General features: G+C 35.4%; 3 protein-coding genes across 12 annotated transcripts in view; all 3 read left to right on the forward strand.

Annotated features, from left to right (window-relative positions):
* LOC138137584 (uncharacterized) overlaps positions 1 to 22,110 on the forward strand; it is a 207,814-nt gene that overhangs the window by 136,831 nt on the left and 48,873 nt on the right. The gene's annotated exons all lie outside the window — the stretch shown is intronic.
* LOC138137581 (uncharacterized) overlaps positions 1 to 22,110 on the forward strand; it is a 134,895-nt gene that overhangs the window by 108,289 nt on the left and 4,496 nt on the right. The window contains exons 1-7 of one of the 10 annotated variants that reach the window (XM_069057049.1): positions 3,892 to 5,009; positions 5,991 to 6,119; positions 6,176 to 6,328; positions 6,410 to 6,538; positions 6,596 to 6,748; positions 6,829 to 6,957; positions 15,383 to 20,965. In XM_069057049.1, the coding sequence (XP_068913150.1) occupies positions 6,009 to 6,119; positions 6,176 to 6,328; positions 6,410 to 6,538; positions 6,596 to 6,748; positions 6,829 to 6,957; positions 15,383 to 20,965 (6,258 nt within the window). In that variant the 5' untranslated portion in view covers positions 3,892 to 5,009; positions 5,991 to 6,008. Of the gene's footprint in view, positions 1 to 3,891; positions 5,010 to 5,990; positions 6,120 to 6,175; positions 6,329 to 6,385; positions 6,539 to 6,595; positions 6,749 to 6,828; positions 6,958 to 15,382; positions 20,966 to 22,110 lie in introns of those variants that run through there. The other 9 variants (XM_069057048.1, XM_069057051.1, XM_069057050.1 and 6 more) reach the window with 9 other exon arrangements.
* The window catches only part of LOC138137583 (uncharacterized), a 252,149-nt gene that overhangs the window by 3,996 nt on the left and 226,043 nt on the right, over positions 1 to 22,110 (forward strand). The window lies entirely within an intron of this gene.

The raw sequence follows: 22,110 nt of genomic DNA on the forward strand, positions 1-22,110 counted from the left end.
CGCAAATATTTCTTCACTATTCCATCGGGCGTCGTTTTCATTCTGTGCCTATGCCCCCAATCCAGAAATTACTCCGTACTTTTCCTTCAGATATCTGTAGGAGATTGAAGCTAACATTTTAAATAGATCAATTTAATTAATTTAATTAAATTAAATTAAAAGTGGATTTATCAACTTATGGCAAAAATTTCCCCCACTATTCGGTAAACTGGCATCCTCCCCAAATTTGGACCATTTACTTCCCAAATGTTTTTAAAAGACCGGTGAGCATTTTGTTTTATCTCTAAAGTGAGGCATTTTCTCTTTATAACTTAATCGTATTTTTTCAATAATTATAATCTGACAGAGACAAATTTTTTGACAAATTCAAAATGCCCGCTTTGAATGTTAAATATTAGAAAAAAATAAAACACTTTCATTGCAATACAAAAAAAGAAAATTCCCTAACAGTAATAAATATTGAAAATGGATGGAGTTTACTATTTATTTATTAAACTGCGCACTGTCAAAGTGTTTGTAAGTTGCTGCACTGCCGTTCTGAGGCTAGTAATTTTTACTTTATCAAATTTGAAATTAAGTTTAATAAATTCGCTTTCTTTCATTCAAAGTATTACTTACACGAAATGGCTGAACAAGAAGAAGATATGACGCCCAGAGAGAAGCAGGGTATTGTTAATTATGAAGAGAATTCACTCCATTAATATAACCAAAGTTTCTTGTTGACGTTTTTATAACTAGATTTTGTGTACAGGCAACTGAAAAGGTATGTCACCATAGGTACACTCCAAAAAGAATCAATAATCTGACACTGACAGTGTGGGAGTTTAATAAACGGATAGTATGTATAGTCCATTTTTTTTATTATAGTCCGATGAGCTTAGTCCGAATCAAGAAGTCGACATGACCTGCGTCTGCTTTCGACATTTGACAGCAGTGCATGGTTCTACCAATATTTGAAAATTTATTTAAGCAACATGAGACAGATATAACAAATTTCAATTTTTAAGATTTTGAGTTATGTTCTTTCGTGCTTTGTTGGTTTTTCTGCAAATTCATTCCTCCGTTTTAATTTTGTCTTTCAAAAAACCGCTCCCTTCAGAACTCAATTTGATAACTATTTACATACTTATCAATAGGTCAGATATATTAAAAATTGTTGAAAACAGCACTAAACAACCACGTTTAGACTGTCTTTCTTTCTTCGGCAACGCCATGAATTAGTTTACCCACTTACCTGTTAACTTCCAGTCTTGCAAGTTTCTGCGCAATTCCAATGTAAATGAATCTGTCCACATGCTTTCCGTTGGCATCATACGGAGGACATTTCAAGCAAAATTAAACAAAACTATCACAAATAATGTGGTTAAAACGTAACCTAAAAATTTGACGTCGCTAATGTGATAAACGTACAACTCGTGTCTTGCTCGAATCACACATGCTAAAGCGAGATGCATAGTGGGACACGCTTTGTTTACATTATGTTGAAAAGAGATAGCAATATGACAGTTGTTCTGTTTTTTAATTGATACATCGGACTATAATTAAAAAATGGACTATAGAGTGGTATATAATAGAAAGTAGGCTCGATCCTGGTTCCTAGGGGAGTGTTTGAGAGTTAGATTTGAGTTGGCAGCCTGGTTTTCACAAAATTTGTGAAGTTAATGCAAGCAAATCTAAATAGTTAACATAATATTTATATTTTATTTTCACTCCAGAAACATTTTGTTAACTAGCAATTTTATTTAAACGCAGATAACGACAATTTTGACAATAAAAGTGCAGCCAATTATCTGAATTATCAATCGAAAACGCCCCTAGGAACCAGGATGGAGCCAACTCTCTTTAATATACTAATTTTAATAGTATGTATTAGGCATTCACGATCTTTTTGGGACCGAGTTGGCTATGATTTTTTCTTTTCATGTTGGACTAACTGATTCAGTGATGCAAGGGATGCAATTTTTTTTTTCTGTCAGTGTCTGTTCGACATTTTCTTGCCACCGGATTGGCAGATTTATTATTTTAATATTCGTAAGAAACTAAATGATTTATTAAGTGTGTAAAAATAATTTAAATTTCCGTCAAAGGAACACTCTAAATTGCCAAAATAATTTTATTACGATAAAAAATTTCTATTAAACGATTTAATTTAATTTAAAAAGGACAGACCAGATTCAAGAGATCCGGCAACAATGTACCTATTCAGAAAATATAACCCTAAACTGAAAACAACCTAACCTAACACAAAAAGTGTCAATTTCCTTTAGGGAATTTAGTTATCACCGAGGTACTGCCAACAAAATCACTAGATGGTCGTAGCCAACTCGGTCCCAAAAAGATCGTGAATGCTTTATAGTGTCGCGAGCAAAAACTTCTGGTCGTCAACGTCAATGTCATTTCAAAATTTGGTTAGATTGTCACAAATTAAAAAATGTTTCCTGCCTGATTATGCCCATGTCAACAAAGTGTCAGAAAAATGAGAAAAAATGACAATCAATATTAACGTCAATCCAATATGATGATAGGTTATGATATTTACGATCGTTTTACAATGGAGCATTTTCGTTTGCGTCAAGGTATGATTTTGACGACCAGTTTTTTTTGCTCGCGACAGTAGTAGGTACGCCTAAAGAAGTTTTCACTTCAAAAAGGGGATGTGACCTAGTTGCGCAAAACGATATACGCCGAAAGCCTGTTTCACAATGAAGCAGGTTCTTTGCCATTTGTCATTGTTACAAGAATGTGATATAGTTGATAGACTGAGAAAAATGTTGCATTCATTGACGTGCACATCTTCTCCAAACATGAACACGTGGTCAAACTGCCGAAGCGAGGTTAAAACTAATGAAATGCCGTCATTGTACATCAGGCTTTCAAAAGTCTGCGCACGTTTTGAATAAGCTAATTGGAAACTGCTATTTAAAATACGCGGGCACTAGGGGGCGGTTTTATTACTATATACAGGGTCTATCAGAACTGGCGGGCCAAAATAATACGGTGAATTAATCATCTTCTGGGAATAATAGGAAAAATGTTCAAAAAAATCTACCATAAATAGTGATTAGGGAAAACCCAATTTAAACTGACCAATTCTGTTGTTGATGTTAAGTTACCTATAAATTATTTTTCCTGTTTTACTTGTAACTATGGAATTATGGATGCATTTCAAATGATGCATATTATGAGTTATTGGGTTTTGTTTCGATAGTTACGAATATAATTTTTTAAGGGAATTTTATATCTAAGTACACGCAATTGGTCAATTAAAAACGTTCTTGTTTTAAAATCCAATGAGGATGGATTTTTAAAAATATTTTTCCTATTATTCCCAGAACATGATGATTTCACCGTATTATTTTGATCTGCCAGTTTTGATAGACCCTGTATGTTGGTTAGCCCGACTTTAGTTACGTTAAAAATATCTGTTAGCCTGTTACCAGATTATCATAGCTCAAATCAGACATATCTTGCTTCATGTTTTTATATCATTTCAAGATGCTGCACTTGGTTTCTTGAGACACAACTTTCGGCATCGTGTTGAAGAAAATTTTTACTTGATACCTGACAGTTGATGACAATTTGTATTGTCAAATTTACTATATTGTGTGAAATGTGTCAAAAAATCATGGCCAACCCTCAAGCTTTTAGAAAATAAATATACATATAGTCCGTTTTTTTTTATAATCAACTAGCTGACCCGGCGAACTTCGTACCGCCTCAGAATCAATAAATGTTGTGTTAACTTATTAGCTGAATTGAATGAAGTTTTTTTTATTAAGATAAAAGGAATAATCAAAATGAAAACTCCCATGAATTTACGACAATTCATTGAGTACTGAAAAATTAAGTTTTTTCGGTAAATTCGTTTGCAAGAAGTGAGAGTATAATGAGTAGTAGAGCAAATTGCTGTGTCCCGAGTTGTAATTAACTATGCAGTGAATTTTTTATCAATGAACCATAGGGATTGACATGGTGTAAACTTTATTTCATGTCGAAAAAATAATTTTGAAATTAGCAATAGAAACACCATTGACGCGAAATAAAGTTTATACTTGTAAATCTCTATGGTTCATTGATAAAAAAAATCAGTGTATAAAAATAATTCGGAATTAACAATCACCATAAACGGATTGAATATTTTAATGAGTTTGGTTGGGATGCAGTCAACATCTGATGGGAAGAAAATATGGAAAATTAAATTAAAAATTGGGAAGAGAATTACTAAGCATATGCGTGTTTGTTGGAAACATTTTGTAGATGAAGATTTTGTTCCACTGGTTTGTTGGTTTGATGGTTTGGACGCACTGTTCACTTGTTTTTGTTTGATAGTTTCGAGGTTAGGTATGCCGCACAGCAATAAATGTTCAACCATAAAACAACTTCCCCCGCGACGTAGCATTACTTGGGGTAGCATTTAAATAATTACAGACAATTGACGTACTTAAATGCATAATTAGTCAGATACAGGTGCGATACACTGAATAAGTGAATAAGCCCATTTCTAGCATTAGCCATGACATAGCAGCGGGTATGTTCCTGTACGGATGTTGGTCTTGTAAGGTCCTTTGATGGTTGATATAAACGCGAGATTAAAAAAAACACACACACAAAATTGCAAGGGGACAAACCCGGCGAGCGGGCTCTCTACTACAAATTGCCCCTTATTGAGGTGAGACTCCAGTTCTTCGTCCTGTCGCACTCCCGGTTTGTCTGAAATCATGGTCTGAACGTAGTGACCCATGTAACAATTGATTTCTGGTTCGGGACACGACCCAACATTGAAGCGATTTTGGAAGCGTTCCAATTACAGAAAATCAGTTTGAAAAGTAGACCTCGACGGCAAACGCTGGCTTACCACTCTTCCAACGCATGATGGCAGAGTAGGGAACAAATCTTGAAAACCACGGCTTCCGAATGAGACCACTCCCGTCCCATGACGACCCCTACAGTCTGAATAGCGCGCATTTCAAAAAAGGAAGTTATGTTGTCGCACCCTGTACAATGCAAAAGTAGGTGTTGTTGATCACCATTGATCACACTTGGTGTTAAAACTCAGCTGACGTTAAATCTCAATTAAGTTCAAATTGTCGATGCGCGCACAATGACAGATTGTGACAGATGACATAACCTTTCAAAATGAATTTTCTTCATAATTTTTTTTTTGTTAGTTATTCGATGTTTTAATAGTTATTCTGCTAATCGGGGCGGAGACAAATCCAACAATATAAATATCATAAAAATCTGTCCAGCCGTTCTTGAGTTATAAATAGCGTAACTAACCCGACTTTGTTTTATATATATAGAAGATTGTCAGTGTCAAAATACAGAAAAACACCAAACTGTATATTAAAAATCATTGACTTTTGGTCCAGTTCTGTCTCAATTTCACCCTAGATCATTATTGAGGTTATGTTGCATATGTTTATGAGTGCGAGACACGTGTTTAATTTAAATTTAAATTGTCAAATGTGACAATGGGTGACAATTTCAAAAGTCAATGTTCCAAACGTGATTTATAAAATTCACTGTTTCAAATTTTCTGCCAACCTGACAACACTTTGACAATTGATTGTAAAAAAACGGACTTTAGTTTCATTTAAAAGTCAAAATGACATTTTGTAAGGTTATACGAAGAAATAATTGGATGAAATCAACGTTAGACAAAAACGTTGAAAATAGGTCTATTTGGACCTTACAGCGCTCTCACAATGGCGTTAACGTTACGTCGATGTTAAAACGTTAGATCTAATTACATATATTTCAGTACTTTTTATAAATTATTTCCGTTGGCTAATGTTAGAATGTAACGTTAAGAATCCATAACATTTCTAGAACTAACGTTAACGTTAACAATATCATGCAACATTAATTTTCATCATAACGTCATTGTGAATTTTCGCTGGAACTCTACGGTGAATAACTCTGTATTTACATTATGTTAAGATTTGGTGAAAGCAAATTTGAAAATGCACAAACAACTTAACTTGCAGGAAAAAGATTCTAAACGAATGAAGCGACAACATCCTCCGTGCAGTAGTAGTAATTATGAGCATAATGAGGAAACTCGAGACGTCCCGAGTACGAGTGATACTCGTAAAAATCAGAAAGGAGATTCAGTGGTAAGATTTTTTTTACATTTACATTATCTTAAGATTTGGTGAAAGCAAATTTGAAGATGCACAAACAACTTAACTTGCAGGAAAAAGATTCTACGCGAGTGAAGCGACAACATTCTTCGCGCAGTAGTAGAAATTATAAGCATAATGAGGAAACTCGAAACTTCCCGAGTACGAGTGATACTCGTAAAAATCGGAAAGGAGATTCAGTGGTAAGATTTTTTTTTACATTTACATTATCTTAAGATTTGGTGAAAGCAAACTTGAAGGTGCATAAACAACTTAACTTGCAGGAAAAAGATTCTAAACGAATGAAGCGACAACATTCTCCGCGCAGTAGTAGTAATTATGATCATAATGAGGAAACTCGAATCGTCCCGAGTACGAGTGATACTCATAAAAATCGGAAAGGAGATTCAGTGGTAAGATATTTTTTTACATTTACATTATCTTAAGATTTGGTGAAAGCAAACTTGAAGATGCACAAACAACTTAACTTGCAGGAAAAACATTCTACGCGAGTGAAGAGACAACATTCTTCGCGCAGTAGTAGAAATTATAAGTATAATGAGGAAACTCGAAACTTCCCGAGTACGAGTGATACTCATAAAAATCGGAAAGGAGATTCAGTGGTAAGATTTTTTTTACATTTACATTATCTTAAGGTTTGGTGAAAGCAAATTTGAACGTGCACAAACAACTTAACTTGCAGGAAAAAGATTCTAAACGAATGAAGCGACAACATTCTCCGCGCAGTAATAGTAATTATGAGCATAATGAGGAAACTCGAAACGTCCCGAGTACGAGTGATACTCATAAAAATCGGAAAGGAGATTCAATGGTAAGATTTTTTTTACATTTACATTATCTTAAGATTTTCTGTACAATAAATTATACTTAAATTATTATTAATGTCAAATTAGGGGTTAGAAAAATATTTTTTTCACTACTAGTCTCAGAAGGCGTCATTATTGACTCTCGAACCGACCCCAGAAGTAGAATTATCTTTCAAAAAACCGCTCCCTTCAGAACGCTTTTGATAACTATTTACATAGGTATCAACTAATAGGTCAGATATATTAATAATTGTTGAAAACAGCACTAAACAACCACGTTTAGACTGTCTTTCTTTCTTCCTAGATTTTGTTTCGGCAACGCCATGAACACAAAACAACTCTCTATGAATTAGTTTACCACCTTACCTGTTAACTTCCAGTCTTGCAAGTTTCCGCGCAATTCCAATATTATTTTTGCAATTTACAAATTCTGTAAAAGGATCTGTCCACATGCTTTTCCTTGGCATCATACGGAGGACATTTCAAGCAAAATTAAACAAAACTATCACAAATAACGTGGTTAAAACGTAACCTAAAAATTTGACGTCGCTAGTGGAATAAACATACAATTCGCGTCTTGCTCTAATCGCACATGCTAAAGCGAGATGCATAGTGGGACACGCTTAATACAATACGTACAAGAATTCAATAGTTTGTTTACATTATGTTGAAAAGAGATAGCAATATGACAGTTGTTCTGCTTTTTAATTGATACATCGGACTATAATTAAAAAATGGACTATAAATCACGGTGAAGAAGTTCCTTGTAGCCTTCGCGCCTTAGAACCCTCGGCACGCTTTGGGCTCTAATCTTGGCGCTCTGGCTATAATCATGAACTTCTTCACTTTGGTGTATAATATACTATTTAAAAAAATATTCGATTAAAAAAAGATCAATAAGTAAAAAATGTTTATTTTAAAGAGTTTTATTACGTAGACTTCAGTAACACCCTGTACAAACGGGAATGTTCACATATTTAGTTATGTACCAGTTTTCACGTTACGTACTTTCGCGGCCACCCAAAAGTGCACGATAGCTGGTGCAGACTTCTCAATTTTTCCCTAGATTTAAAGCGGGACCTGTCCAGTGGGGTTTGTGTTGAATGCATTTTTTTATGACAAATGTATGCTTTGTTTAAAAAAATCGAGATTCTAAAATTAAAAGTATAATACCTTTCGGATCTAAATGTGGTCTTTTCGATCAAATAATAAAACGAATTAATTGTCTGTGATTCACCTAAGGTATTGTATAATAACCCAGATATCGCCAGTCTTCCGCCAAAATTCGAATATTTGAAAATTCAAACTAAACCCGCGAAGTTGAGCAAATTGGCCATGTCGTGATCGTCATCGAAACGGTAGGACCCCTACGTTGTGTATTTTGCACAAAATGGCGACAGACTAGCTCGGGATGCAAATGGCGGACCTGCAGGGTGGACACACTTCGAAATAAAAATGCATAAATCGGTAGGAGGACGCCTGTATTTATTTTATGCATACGTGAATAAATACATTCTCGTTTTCATCTACAGTGCTGATTGATACAAAACTCGATCACATGATAAATTTAACAATTCGGCGGTGCGACTTGACATGACATAACAAGAAAAATACATAATAACACAATAAATTTGTCTATCCACCTCTTGAGGAGGGTAGAAAGTAAGAGTTCCTGTTCTTTCTGTTTTTTTTTGTCAGAACGAAACTATACAATAAATCAAATAACAACGATTGCTCAGAACCTAAACTCGTAATACAAGAACAAAGCGGCACCATGAAACAAATGATATATCTAGAACAGACACTGTAAATGGGATGAGTAAAACCCCCAAAAATCATCTACAAACTATATCTACACCATCATTTTTTCAACCTTTAAAGTTACACAACATGTTACATAAGATTGCGCAACAAGATTTTAGATTCCAATGAGCAATGACAGACAATCCAATTCCCTAAATGAATATTACGGACCTCGGACTCTCAGCTCTTCAAGATAGCACGCGTTCTCCGATCGCGAAGTTAACCTAGTTCTCGCCCCCCAGTCTCCTAATTTCTACCCTAGTAACGCCGGGTCGTCCAAGTCCCTGCGACACCTAACTCGTTATAGGTGCAGTGCTCCAGCTTGTGTCCTCCGAATCGCCACTGTAGTGACCACAGCTGATGAAACAGAGGCCTTCCACCGAAGGATCACACGTCATGAAAGGATCCACGAGTGACTGCGTGGCCCCCCCACGTACGGCTCCTTTGGCAGGCTCCCGTTTTTCATTTCAACGTCGATAAACTGCCTCCGCGTGTAGACAACTCTAACTTCGGCCAAACAAGTGCCCCGTTTTTCCTTGTGGCAAATGAATGGTCGTTCCCCAAATGGACTCCCGTTTTCCCTAATTAAATCGCTGACGCAATGTGATCGGTTAACTGTTCCTACCTTCCTAGCCCTACCTTGAAAATGGACTCGTCCCACGGATTTTAACTACCTGATTACTTTATTGCGACGTTCCCTCAAGAATTTACCCACTATATCAATTCCTACTTCGCCCGAGCTTATGGGAATAACAAAACGAAATAACATACCTGCTAAACACTACTTGGTGTCGGTAATATCATACTACGTGAATTACAACGCGCAAATTGTCAGCGACACACGAGGTGCGCACCTGTAATCGACCAACACGTGTCTCCTCCGCGATTGGTGAATGTTTATTTACGGAGCACGGCCCTGATTACATTGACAATACACAACAAAAATGCACGACTCGAGATTCGTAACCGCAATAACTCCATTTTCCACTAAAGCAATAACAATGAAAACGACGGTTCAACAAACACCCCCGTTCACTTCGAGAGCTGAAAATCCAGTACCGCGTCTTTCATCTACCAACCATACGCACTCCAAAATCTACCAACAATGAACAACAAAAGAACCAAATAGTTCCTCTTGCGTTTGTTTCGGCGGCGGCAATTCGAATTCAAACTGGGGTATTACAGCATGCTATACATTTTCATACAGTATTTATGGCCATGATTGGGAACATTTATCACTTGAAATTATTGTATAAATTCTTGTATAAATTCTTAAAATTTGTTATTTTTGCTCTTTTACTTGAAATATTATACAGGGTGATTCTGAAATAAGTTTGGAAAAAAAAAATGTGGAGTATCCTTGACACAAAATAATTCTGCGTAAATGACTTTTGGAGGTGAAATCAAAAGGCTGGAAATTACCCTATATCCTTGTATTTCCAACGCCTATGAATAGGGAAAAGTTGTCCGAATTTGTTCACTTCATTAGCAACCATTGTTACATCAACTCCACAATAAAGTCGTAGGTCCAAGCACATTGCTTTGTAAATGTTTCTATGGAAATGATCGAGAGGAGTAAGTTTACGTTTGTGACTGACGGGCACCTTATTATAAAAAATTTGTTACACTGTCTAGGACTGGTTTACAAATCTATGAGGGGCATGATGACCAACTCAATAGACCGGGACCAATGGCTTAACGTGACTTCCGAATCACGAGACAGAATATAGCCTTTTTTTTTTATTATTTTTTAATTTCGCCCTGGGTCGGAATCGAACCCGCGACCCTCGCGTCCCTGAGCCGAAACGGACTCCCTTAGGCTATATTCTGCCTATTATTGTTGCTAAACTACCAAGATAATCAAGTAATCACCTTTAATTCAGCAGCGTACTAGCAATTTTGACCAAGTTTTTAATCATTTGTATTTCGAAAACGAAAAAACTTTTATAAGAAAAATTTTTTGTCAATGATTTCTTCTCATCATCACCAATTACCGGGTTTTTTTCCAAACTTATTTCAGAATCACCCTGTATTTTTTAAATGACCTTAAAAATTGGCCATTTTCTGGAGTGTATACCGTTTCGGTATACACCAAATTTTCAAATTCACATAATTCTTTTAAATAAATTTTATCCATCTATTTTTGACATAGTTCCACATGCTAATTCTTTATTGTTGCTATAACATCGATTTTCTTTTAAAATCGTTATCTACATGAGTTTGTATAAGATGCCTGCTACGTTAAAAAACAGGTTTGTGAGGACCTTTCCGAATTTGTTTGGACGAAATCGTATTCACATGTGTGCTGAAGTGGCCCAATAGAAAAACAAGGCAAAAAAGCGAATTTTCACTTTTAACAAAGATACTTTGAAAAACGGGGTAGATTTGATAAAACAATGGTGTGTGCTGAACAAGCTCAGATAGTTGTGCTTTTTTAAACATAAGTTTGAAAACAATGTCAAAATGCTTAAAAAACAAAGTGTTCTGAAGGGACCTTACTTGTAGTAAAGAAATATTTATTCGTCCTACGTTGTGTTATGCTACGTATTTTTTATTTAATAAAAGTTAGGACAGCTCTAGTTAGTGCTATTAAATTGAATAAAAAGGTCTTTAAAACACATGCGATTTTTCGGGCACAACGGCGCAGCCGGAGTGTTCGAAATAGAGCAAGTGTTTTAAAGACCAGTTATCCACGAATACTTTACGCTATTTTTTTTTATTGGTAGGTACACTTTGAAATCATAAATATTACAAAACATGGAAATAAGAACGTGAATACATTAGTGATGTGACATGAATATACCTTTCGTTGTCATGGAAAATGAAAAAAACAAAAATTAGTTTCCAATCTGTCACTTAATCTCAACTATATTATTCACATTCATTTAAAAGATTAAGATTGTTGAATATTTGATAAAAGCTTTTGAAACGTTTGTTAGCACTGTTAGTAGTATTTTATTTGACGTTACAAGGTACTCCTGTCAGATCAATCATTAATAATTTTAATAAGTTACTATTTAGACTTCACGTTTCTCCCGTCCTCTCGGATTATTATTGATGATGCCATGGAAACTTAAAAAAACGCGCGTTTTTAAAAGTTCGATTTATACACGCTCAGGCGTATTTTAAATGAGCAAAATAGCTTACCAATAAAAAAAATGTTTGTAGTTTACAGGGTGTCCCAGAGTCACAAAAAAGCTCCATAACTTGTTTGTTATTAAAGAAATCAACTTTTAGGTTTTTCTAGATGATAGCTACGCTTCTACTGCACATTCGGAAAATATTGCAGTATATATACAGTGTGTCTCACTATTATAAAAACACTAAAGTTATGTTTTTTTAAACGGAACCTACCCAGTTTGATTTTATTTTTGAATTCTATGCTAAATTATGAATCAAATTTATACAGGTCGTTTTTACTTATCTGCCATCGATTTTGATCAGTGGCGCTTTTTTTACCAGAATTTCGAATTGCAGGGGTCCCTTCGAAAATTCGTACCTTCCAAATCGTTGCACATAAATTAAAATGATTGACGCTGTTTGATTTCTGAATGTTTGCCGCATCATTTTTTTCAAATGGCACCCCGTATTTATTATTGCACTGGTCGAGAGCTTTTTTGACAAGCTTTTGAACAATATAAGGTTGAATCTGAAAATCTAGGGTGCTATCCCAAAATCGCTAAATTTGGTGCAATTTTTCTGTTAAAAAGACAATACAAAAATGTAGTAGGCCTAACAAAAGATAATCACACAATATGGTCACTCCATAAAGATGAATCAACCAACAAAACAGTGTTTAACAATTAAACATTTAATTATTTTAGTGATTTTTAGATAGCACCCTAGATTTTCACATTCGACTATACAAACCCTATACCGTTGGAAAGCTTGTCAAAAAAGCTTTCGACCAGTGCAATAATAAATGGGAGGTGCCATTTGAAAAAAATTAGTTTTTGACATTTTTAGTTTGTTATATTTAAAAAATCGCAGTAGGCATATGCGACTAAGCACGTTATTGAGTAAACACTTAACAGATGCGGCAAACATTCAGGAATCACACAGCGTCAATTATTTTAATTCATGTGCAACTGTTTAAAGTACGAATTTTCGAAGGGACCCCTGCAATTCGGAATTCTGTTAAATAAAGTGTCTCTGATCAAAAACGATGGCAGATAAGTAAAAAAGACCTGTGTGGATTTAATTCACAATTTAGCATAGAATCCAAAAATAAAATCAAACTGGGCAGGTTCCATTTAAAAAACATAACTTTAGTGTTTTTATAATATTGAGACACCCTGTATGTATACGGCAATATTTTCCGAATATGCAGTAGAAGCGTAGCTATCATCCAGAAAAAAGAAAAAGTTGATATCTTCAATAGCAAACAAGTTATGAAGCTTTTTCGCAACTCTGGGACACCTGTATACAGGGTGTAACAGAAAAAAGTAGATTATTTTAATTGATAATAGGACTCATCTATTATAACAACCGTTCTAAATTTTTTTTTTCGAAAACAAATTCTGAATGGTTTTCAAAATTATTCTAAAGATTTGCTTCAAAGAGCTTCTACAAATAAGTGAGAATAGAGTCAGTTGCTTTATTGCGCCCTAGCAGCTGGGTATCAATCCCGTTGCAGCAGGTCAAGATATTGCGATTTTTTGATTTTTTGCAAGCAAAGGACTCAGGCCAAATTCGGAGATATTTTTATTGGGGGTTACAAGTGTCGGTCTAGCCGTCTGTGGGTTTACCAAGGATAATTACATTCATAAAGCAATTGACTCTGTTCTCACTTATTTCTAGAAGGGGTGTTTACCCGCCAATGGAACAGCAGTTTAATAATAATAAAAAAAAACGAAAGTGAAATTATTTTATTCATCAAATGCCATACGAAGGGAATAAAAACATTCAGTTTTTACGATTCCCGTTTAAAAAAGGTTTTAGATTTTTAAAATTGGATTGAACGTGAACGGCAAGTCAAAATAAAGGGGGTCAAATGGCAATTCAATCTTGCAAATTCCAAGAAATTTTATTTAGAAAAGTTGTTGTAATTGATGAGTAGTATTACCAGTTAAAATAAATCCACTTTTTTCTGTTACAGCCTGTATGCATTTTGAAGTCGTTTGAATTGTGTTATTTCTTTAAATAAAACGAATAAAATAACGAAATTGCTTATGATGCTTTATCGAGTGACTAACTACTCATCAAGACTGTTGCTCGATGTTGATCGTTCGTTAACGTTAACACCATAAATGGATGAATAAATTATTTCTTTCGTTACCTACTACGAGTTTTTAAATGTATGATGGGCCGGGTCGTTTATACATATTTCCTTTTTTAATGACACAAAAATAAATTTAAAAAAAAATTCAAAAACGGAAGGACCTATCCCAGTAGACATTTTTTATAAGCTAAAAATTGGTTAGGTATAGATTTAACTACAGTGTGGAATAAAATGATTTACATCTAGCTACCTTCGCATTACCCTTGTAAAAATACGAAATGCCGCTCTACAAAAAAAAAAAAGAAAGCCTAACCTCAAAATATATATCCAAATTCCAAATGTGATTTATTGCGAAGGGATGATATGAATGCAAAGTTAAAATTGAAATTAAAAAGAAGCTAACAAAAGCAAGTCACAGTTAATGTTGAAAGTAGCCACCAACGTTTGTTATTTCAATTTAGTAAATTGTAACAATTGTCAATTCGATTGATGACAGAACTAATAGTTCGGACTTAGAAAAAAAAGGTAGAGCGGTACAGGAAAATTTACATGTGCAAAAATTCCAAAGGTAACTAGATGTAAATCATTTTATTCCACACTGTATTAATTTCATTTCCTGAACATAAGTTTTTAATTAATTAGTTATGAAATTAACCCGTTTCAAAAATGGCGAAAGAAATTGGCTCATATGAACTAATTGTATAGTGAATTCCAAAAACATCCGTGCTGTCATGTGTCACAATTTGTGAAAATTCATTATTCCCAATGTACCCGGCTGAAAGTTGAAACACAATTTTTGATTGAAAGTGTACCATGCTTTATTTTTTGTGAGGTTATGTATGATTTTGATGTTTCTGTTAAATTTCGGTCAAACCAAAACTTATTTTGGCCTTTGTAGGGTTGTTTAAATCTAAAAAAGACATGCAACATTAAATAGAAAAACCAGAAAATCTCATTAGAATAGCTTCCTTTTTTCTGGCTTTAACTACTGTTCTCTTTTGTTTTTCCATTTTCCTCGAATTGTTGGCAATTTGTAACTAACACTGTTTCATAAAAATTTGGCGGGGTTTGTATTGCTGGAGGGTGGTCAACCAAGTACATTAAAAAGTGACGGAACTTTGATAGTTCAGATGTTTTTGGAATTCACTATAGTGTGAACATGTTTCCACATTGGATAATGTCCTGAAGAGTTATTTTACTATATAGCTGAAAAGTTGTAACGAGAAGTCACAAATACTCTACCTCGATTTTAACAAAAGAAAATTTCAGAAAGTATAAAGTTATGTAACTGAACAATACAAATAGGTTAGAAATAAGAATTCAGTTAAATTAGATTTTGTAAATACCAGTATAATTTTGTAAGTGACTCGTATTTCAAAGTTGTCTAATTTTCATTTAATCTTCAGTTTACAATCAAGAAGTGCTTCGATCCTTCAGGTCAGCTCCGATTTGACACTTACGAAAAAAGATCTGGAACCACAAATCTCGGCAAGGACTATGAAAAACTGATGTGCGCTCTATTCGCTTTAAAATTCAGCACAAGTGATATTGTGGCAGATTTCGAGATGAAAACCAACAGTGACGATTGTGGAGACTTCGACGACGTGGCGCTAAAAGTGACTTTTGTGGATGGACAAACGCAAATATTTCTCTTGCAACTGAAACATTCTGAGAATATGAAAAATGTTACTGACAAAATGTTTGCAGCGGAAAAGGGCGCCTTCAGTTTACAGAAATATATGAGATCTATTTCAAAATTTGAAAACACTGAAAATGTCAGTTTTATTTTATATACAAATAACTCGACAAGTATCGAGAGTAAATCAACAATTGATATTAAAAATAAAGACAAGACAGACGATAAAGTTGATGTGACGGAACTGCAAGACTTGGATTCTGAGAAACTTCTGTTATGGAGCAAAAATGAAAATACTAAGAAAAAAAATAGAAAAAAAAAACGCCTTAAAGGAACAAACGTTTTTCAGTTTGAATTAAATCAGAATAGTGGATCGGTTGAAAGTCTTGATGATTACTTGAAACGTTTTTATTTCTTTGCCCATCAGACTGACGTGACAGGAGCACAGTCATTAATCAACGCAATGTTGAAAAAAGAGTATGGAATTAACGATGCTACTTGCTCTTCAAGTCTTCTCCAGTTTATGGAAACGTGGTGGTCAAGTAACTTTGTACTGACTAAATATGACGTGATAGCAAAATTGGCTGAGTTAACGCTTACACCTTTTATACAAACGATATCGGACAGTAAGTGTAACGAAAAATCAAAACTTCTTAAAGAAGCAATTATGAAATTTGACATGACGTTTGTTAGAGATACGAATGACGAAGTTGTCGCTAACATTTGGAACGAAACAGTAAGTGATGAGGAAATCAGGTTCACATCGCTGAAATATTATGGATTGGGTGTTGAGGGGATTAAGGATTTATCTCCAAAGGAAAGTAGTAAAGTGTTGTGGCATTTAAACAAAGTTCCCTTGATTGTGAAAGCGGAAGAGTGTCATCAAGAACAAGTTAAGCACGCCATCAAGCTCCTCGAGAAAATTAAAAAAAGAAAAGTAGTTTTATTGGCAAACGCAACCAAAGAAGAGTTCCCGGAGTGGAGAATTTTCCAAGATCTTTCGGATATACAAAATGAAGGTGTCTACACAGATATCGTTAAAGATTTTGCGGTGTCTCTTCAAGGTCGACATCAAATTTTTTTGCACCAGTTACTCAATTTTGATCAAGAAAATGTCCGAATTATTGAAACTACAGAACTTATTAAAATGACTCAAGAAGTCGTTCAAATCGGTAGAAGACAGGAGGAGGTGTTTGAAAATTACATTCCCAGAAGTGTTTCTACGATTAGTTTAGACATAAACAAAATGTCAGAGTTTTGTAAGACAGAAGATTCTCTCCTAATCATTTGTAATGTTTCACAACCTTGGAATGAAGCAATTCGACAGTTGGATTTGCACGTGATGGAGCTTGACCAATACTTGGAACCGGAAAAGGAAGAGGAATTAAGCAAAGTTGATGTCTTGCTGACGAGTAATAAATGGCCTCACTTTCGATTCTATGAAATTTGTAAAAAGACCAAGAAGAACGTGCATTTACTCCAAGTTTTTGACGACAAAAGTTGTACTTCGGTTCTAAGTAAGCGAGACAGATTTTCGTTGGAAACAATGATATCTGAAGGAGCACATGTCGATGAAATGGAAATTTTCACATATCTCGACCATCCTCTGAATGTCATTTGTTCACCACCCGGAATGGGAAAAAGCACGCTGGTGTCTCGCTTAACCAGCATCTGTCCGTCCAGTTACTGGAGTGTCCGTGTAAATTTGATCAATCACAAAGCAGTTTTTAAGAATAAATGTGCGCACGATGAAATATTACACCATTTTTTTGAAGAAGAGGAAGATCCATTAGCGGCTAACATTCGTTCGATGCTTTTACAAAATAAAAGAATGTATTTCTTTCTCGACGGATTGGATGAAATAGACAGTGACTGTATTCCGATCGCTTTGCAATTTATTCAGCACATTTCTTCGTTGGGTCATCGGGTGTTGATTACTTCACGTGAAAATTTGGAGCAAACAGTGTCGCATGAGCTAAACATATTTCCCATAAAAATTGAAGAGCTCACAGAAGAGCAGCAGAAAGAATACATCCAAGAGCGTCTTCAGAATTGTTACCAAAAAGATGAAGTAGAACACATTATCAATAAAATATACAAAAACGTGGATATCGTTAACAGTCAACACTTGTTAGGAGTCCCTTTACAGTTGTTCATGATTACAGAAAATTTTCTCAACAATAAAAATTTATGGACAGAGTCTGACCAAGAAATTTTTGTATTGACCAAAATGTTTAAAATATTTTTCCAAGGAAAGAAGAAGCATCAATATCTAAAATTGGGAGTGCACGAACACTTGGACCAGCTCGGATTTGATATTGATCTGTATCTGGAACAATACGAGTTGTTAGCACTGAAGTCTTGTTTGGACACAATGACTTTCGACAAGTTAAAGATAAGTTTGGGAAGGAGTCAAAAGTTCTTAGAAAAATTAAAAATTGGAGATCCAATTGGAATAGTCAGTAGAGTGACCGACGATAATCAAGCCATCTTCAACCACCAAACTTACGCAGAGTATTTTGCTTGTGCGTGGATGAAGAATAATCTGGACAAGGTTTCGCTGCTGCAGGATGACTTATTTTCCAAAAAAAATCAAAATTTGAGGCTCATATTCGACATTATGATGGCTGAAAATAGTGCACTTCACTTGGCTGTAATCTATAGAGATACTGATTTAGTTTCAAAGCATTTGGACAAGAGTGAAGTGAAAGATGAAGGTGGTCGAAGTCCACTTCAGTTGTTGTGTACTTATGGAGTCGAACATCCTCTTTTGCAGACAAATAAAGGACACATTTCAAAGGAATTTTATATTATAAATGACATCGAAGAAGTCTCTACACAGTACAGAGAAATATTCAAAATGTTGTTACATTGTGATGTATTTCAAATCGACCACGTTTTTCAATGGACCTGTCTTGAATTCGCAATTCGACTTAAAAATTTGTTCGCTGTAGAAAAAATTTTAGAAAGATTTGGAGACTCGATAAACCTTGAAAGATTATTCGAATGCTATGACATTGGCACACTTGCAATTTATTCGTCTCAGATGGGTTATCCAAATTTATTAGGTTCTGTCATTAAAAAAGAATCAAATGTTCTATCAGTGAAAATTGAAATACAAGAAATTACATTGTTACACGTGGCCGTAAATGGAAATAAAGGGAATAACAAATTTCGACACATTTTAATGGAGGAAAGAAAAAAAGTGATAACAACATTAATAGAATGCGGTTTAGATGTAGATCAACAATGTAACACGAAGAGAACTCCTTTGCATTTTGCTGCTAATGACGATGTAATCGCTAAACTCTTACTGGATCTAGGAGCAAATATTAATGCGACTGATGAGGATGGACAGAACGCACTACATATTGCTCTCCAAAATTCTAAAGTAAATACAAGAATAGTAAAACTATTGATAGATAAAGGGATAGATGTAAACGGCAGAGATTGCAATGGACGTACTCCATTACATCATTGTTGCATAGAAGGCCATTACGATGCCTTGGTAATTTTATTAGAATATGGTACTAACATAAACGCTAAAGATTCAATGAATCGCAGTCCACTTTACGATGCCATTTCGTGGGATTACTACAATTGTGTAAAGGTGCTACTTGATCACGGTGCTGACATTAATGCTGTCGATAAATCCGGGAAGACTGTGTTACATGCAGCTGTCGAATCTTTCGACGAGGAAGATGACAATTGTATAAAGATGCTACTTGATCACGGTGCTGACATTAATGCTGTCGATAATACCGGGAAGACTGTGTTACATGCAGCTTTCAAAAGGTTCGGAGGGTCAAGTTACGATTGTGTAAAGATGCTACTTGATCACGGTGCTAACATTAATGCTGTCGATAAATCCGGGAAGACTGTGTTACATGCAGCTGTCGAATGGTTCGAAGAGGAAGATTACAATTGTATCAAGATGCTACTTGATCACGGTGCTGATATTAATGCTGCCGATAATTCCGGGAAGACTGTGTTACATGCAGCTGTCGAATGGTTCGAAGAGGAAGATTACAATTGTATCAAGATGCTACTTGATCACGGTGCTGATATTAATGCTGCCGATAATTCCGGGAAGACTGTGTTACATGCAGCTCTCGAACCGTTCGGCGGGGTAAATTACAATTGTATAAAGATGCTAATTGATCACGGTGCTGACATTAATTCTGCCGATAATTCCGGGAAGACTGTGTTACATGCAGCTCTCGAATCGTTCGGCGGGGTAAATTACAATTGTATGAAGATGCTACTTGATCACGGTGCTGACATTAATTCTGCCGATAATTCCGGGAAGACTGTGTTACATGCAGCTCTCGAATCGTTCGGCGGGGTAAATTACAATTGTATGAAGATGCTACTTGATCACGGTGCTGATATTAATGCTGCCGATAATTCCGGGAAGACTGTGTTACATGCAGCTTTCGAATCGTTCGACGAGGAAGATTACAATTGTATGAAGATGCTACTTGATCACGGTGCTGATATTAATGCTGCCGATAATTCCGGGAAGACTGTGTTACATGCAGCTGTCGAATGGTTCGAAGAGGAAGATTACAATTGTATCAAGATGCTACTTGATCACGGTGCTGACATTAATTCTGCCGATAATTCCGGGAAGACTGTGTTACATGCAGCTTTCACAAGGTTCGGAGGGTCAAGTTACGATTGTATAAAGATGCTACTTGATCACGGTGCTGACATTAATTCTGCCGATAATTCCGGGAAGACTGTGTTACATGCAGCTCTCGAATCGTTCGGCGGGGTAAATTACAATTGTATGAAGATGCTACTTGATCACGGTGCTGATATTAATGCTGCCGATAATTCCGGGAAGACTGTGTTACATGCAGCTTTCAAAGACCCAAACTGTTTGCCTGAGGTAAAGGTAATTCAGTTGTTGTTAGGTCGCGGTGTTGACGCCAACAAGCGAGATAAGGAACAAAAAACTGCTCTAGATTATGCTGTAACACGTCGTGGATCAGAACCCCTATTAAGGACTAGATACCGCCAGATCTTGAAGATAATGTTCGATGCTACAGCATACAGTCAGTTGATGTCTACTGACTATGTAACGTTTCTTCACTACGCTGTTTACGATGGAAATTGTGTTGCCGTAGAATTATTTCTAGAAAATGGATTAGATCTGGACAATATCGACGTCAACAACCAAAAATACCCTTTGCACTTTGCTGTCGAAAATGAACACCTTCGGAGTGATCTACTACTGAAAATAACCAAGCTTATGCGAGATTACAAAACACATTGCAAAAAATGTTTTCCCAAAAATGACAACATCCTTGGAATTTTAGAGGAATATGTCTCAAATGGCTATGAGTCTGTAAGTTTTTTTTTTAAATTTGTTTATTTTTCAAAAAGCTACACTATTTGTTGAATAGAAAGCGATATATTTGTGACGATTTATTTATAGTCTTTCAAGAATCTTAACGTTTTATTCCCTCTTGTCCTATTGTTAAAAGGTCGAAATACCTTAAAAAAATAAGCTGATAAACAAACAAACCATCTTTGATCTGGGGTATTCAACCGGACAATCCAATTTAAAATTTTGTATTTATAATCGTTGATTAGTCCGTAATTATTAAGCGTTAGATGTAGATTTACTAAAAAAAATTATTGTACTTGTTCAGCAGTTTTGAACGGTGACAATAGTATATTATGTTATGAGGAGCAAAAATGAAGTTTTATGTGCTGCGGTTGGTAGATTGGCTGCCGAACGCAGTGAGGCAGACAAACCAGCCAAAGCACATAAAACCATTTTTGCTCCGAATAACATATACTATTTTTTCTTCAAACCTTCATAACAAATTATTTAAGACATGTTAAGAAACCAGGTAGGAATTTCAAATGATTTAGCTAGTTTACTTTACTGCCGCTCATCAGCGGAGATAATAACTTCACGGACGCCCTCAGCGGAGATAATAACTTTATCTGCCGCTCTCAGCGGAGATAATAACTTTATCTGCCGCTCGTCAGCTCGTTAGATGCCATGACAATGAAGTGACACTTTAGCATTATCAATGCAGCAGGATAATGTCATAATTTACGGACGTTTGAAGAAAAAATATTTTATAAACAGGCTCTGCCTTTAAAAACACGGTAGAGATACCAGGTTGTCCCTCCTGAGCCGAACTGTGGCTTTCTTAACAAAAACTGTCAAATTACAATCTTCTCATTATTGAAGTGAAAGTGCAATATATTTGTTTTATCTAATTCCGTGGGATAAATGACACTTATCCCACTCATTTGAGTGGAATAAGAAACTTCGTTACCGGACGCATTTCATTACTCCACTCAGTGGGATAAGTGAGCTTCATTACCCCACTCAGTGGGATAAGGAAGTCATTATTCCACTGAGTGGTGTAATGAAACTGGCGGAAATAAATAAGATTTACTTTTTTTTTTAATTCGGGGCGGTCTTAGATAAAATTTTGTACAGAACACGTGGGCTAAAGCATATTACAGGAA

The sequence above is a fragment of the Tenebrio molitor genome, chromosome 8, assembly GCF_963966145.1.
Source record: "Tenebrio molitor chromosome 8, icTenMoli1.1, whole genome shotgun sequence".
Taxonomy (NCBI): domain Eukaryota; kingdom Metazoa; phylum Arthropoda; class Insecta; order Coleoptera; family Tenebrionidae; genus Tenebrio; species Tenebrio molitor.